This window comes from Cystoisospora suis, assembly GCF_002600585.1.
Source record: "Cystoisospora suis strain Wien I chromosome Unknown contig_8176, whole genome shotgun sequence".
NCBI lineage: Eukaryota > Apicomplexa > Conoidasida > Eucoccidiorida > Sarcocystidae > Cystoisospora > Cystoisospora suis.
Window position 1 is genome coordinate 3,020 of NW_027160959.1, and position 516 is coordinate 3,535.

At 43.0% G+C, this 516-nt stretch overlaps 1 protein-coding gene across 1 annotated transcript in view; it reads left to right on the forward strand.

The window, feature by feature from the left end:
* CSUI_010744 (major facilitator family protein) overlaps positions 1 to 430 on the forward strand; it is a gene marked incomplete at its 3' end in the record, with an annotated part of 3,353 nt that extends 2,923 nt beyond the window's left edge. Inside the window, exon 5 of the mRNA XM_068070846.1 lies at positions 363 to 430. Within this exon, the coding sequence (XP_067917178.1) occupies positions 363 to 430 (68 nt within the window). The remainder of the gene's footprint in view (positions 1 to 362) is intronic.
* Positions 431 to 516: the final 86 nt, after the last annotated feature.

Here is a 516-nt window from a genome sequence, read left to right on the forward strand (position 1 = left end):
TTCTTCTTCTTCCTTCTTCTTATCGTAATTAAGCTCTCTCTCTCTCTCGTTCTCTTTCGGCCTAAGAAGCGCCGTCTTTATCGTTCTACCTCTATAGAAAGGTTCATTTCTGCTTCTGTATGTACAGTGTATAGATCCATCATGGAGGCGATTATAGAGAATAGAGAAGACCGATCAGTATCCATGAAGTATGTACATATGTAGTGGACTCGAGTTCCCCGAGACTTCAAAGAGAGACATATCTCTCCATGCAAGACACCCCCCTTAGATCATTTCTTGTCTCTCTTTCTCTCTCTTTCTTATTCATTCCTTCCTTCTTTCATATCTTTCTGTTCTTTTCTGTTTCCTCTGTGGGTGTGTAGCTATTCAGCGCATGGCAGTTCGTATAGGGAGGCCTCAGGCTTCTCTTCTTTCAACAGGCCTAGGAATCACGTAAGACATCCATCGACCTAACAGTTTAACAGTCTATCTATCTCTCCTTCTCTCCTGTTCTTCTCCCCTCCCCCTCTCTTTCTT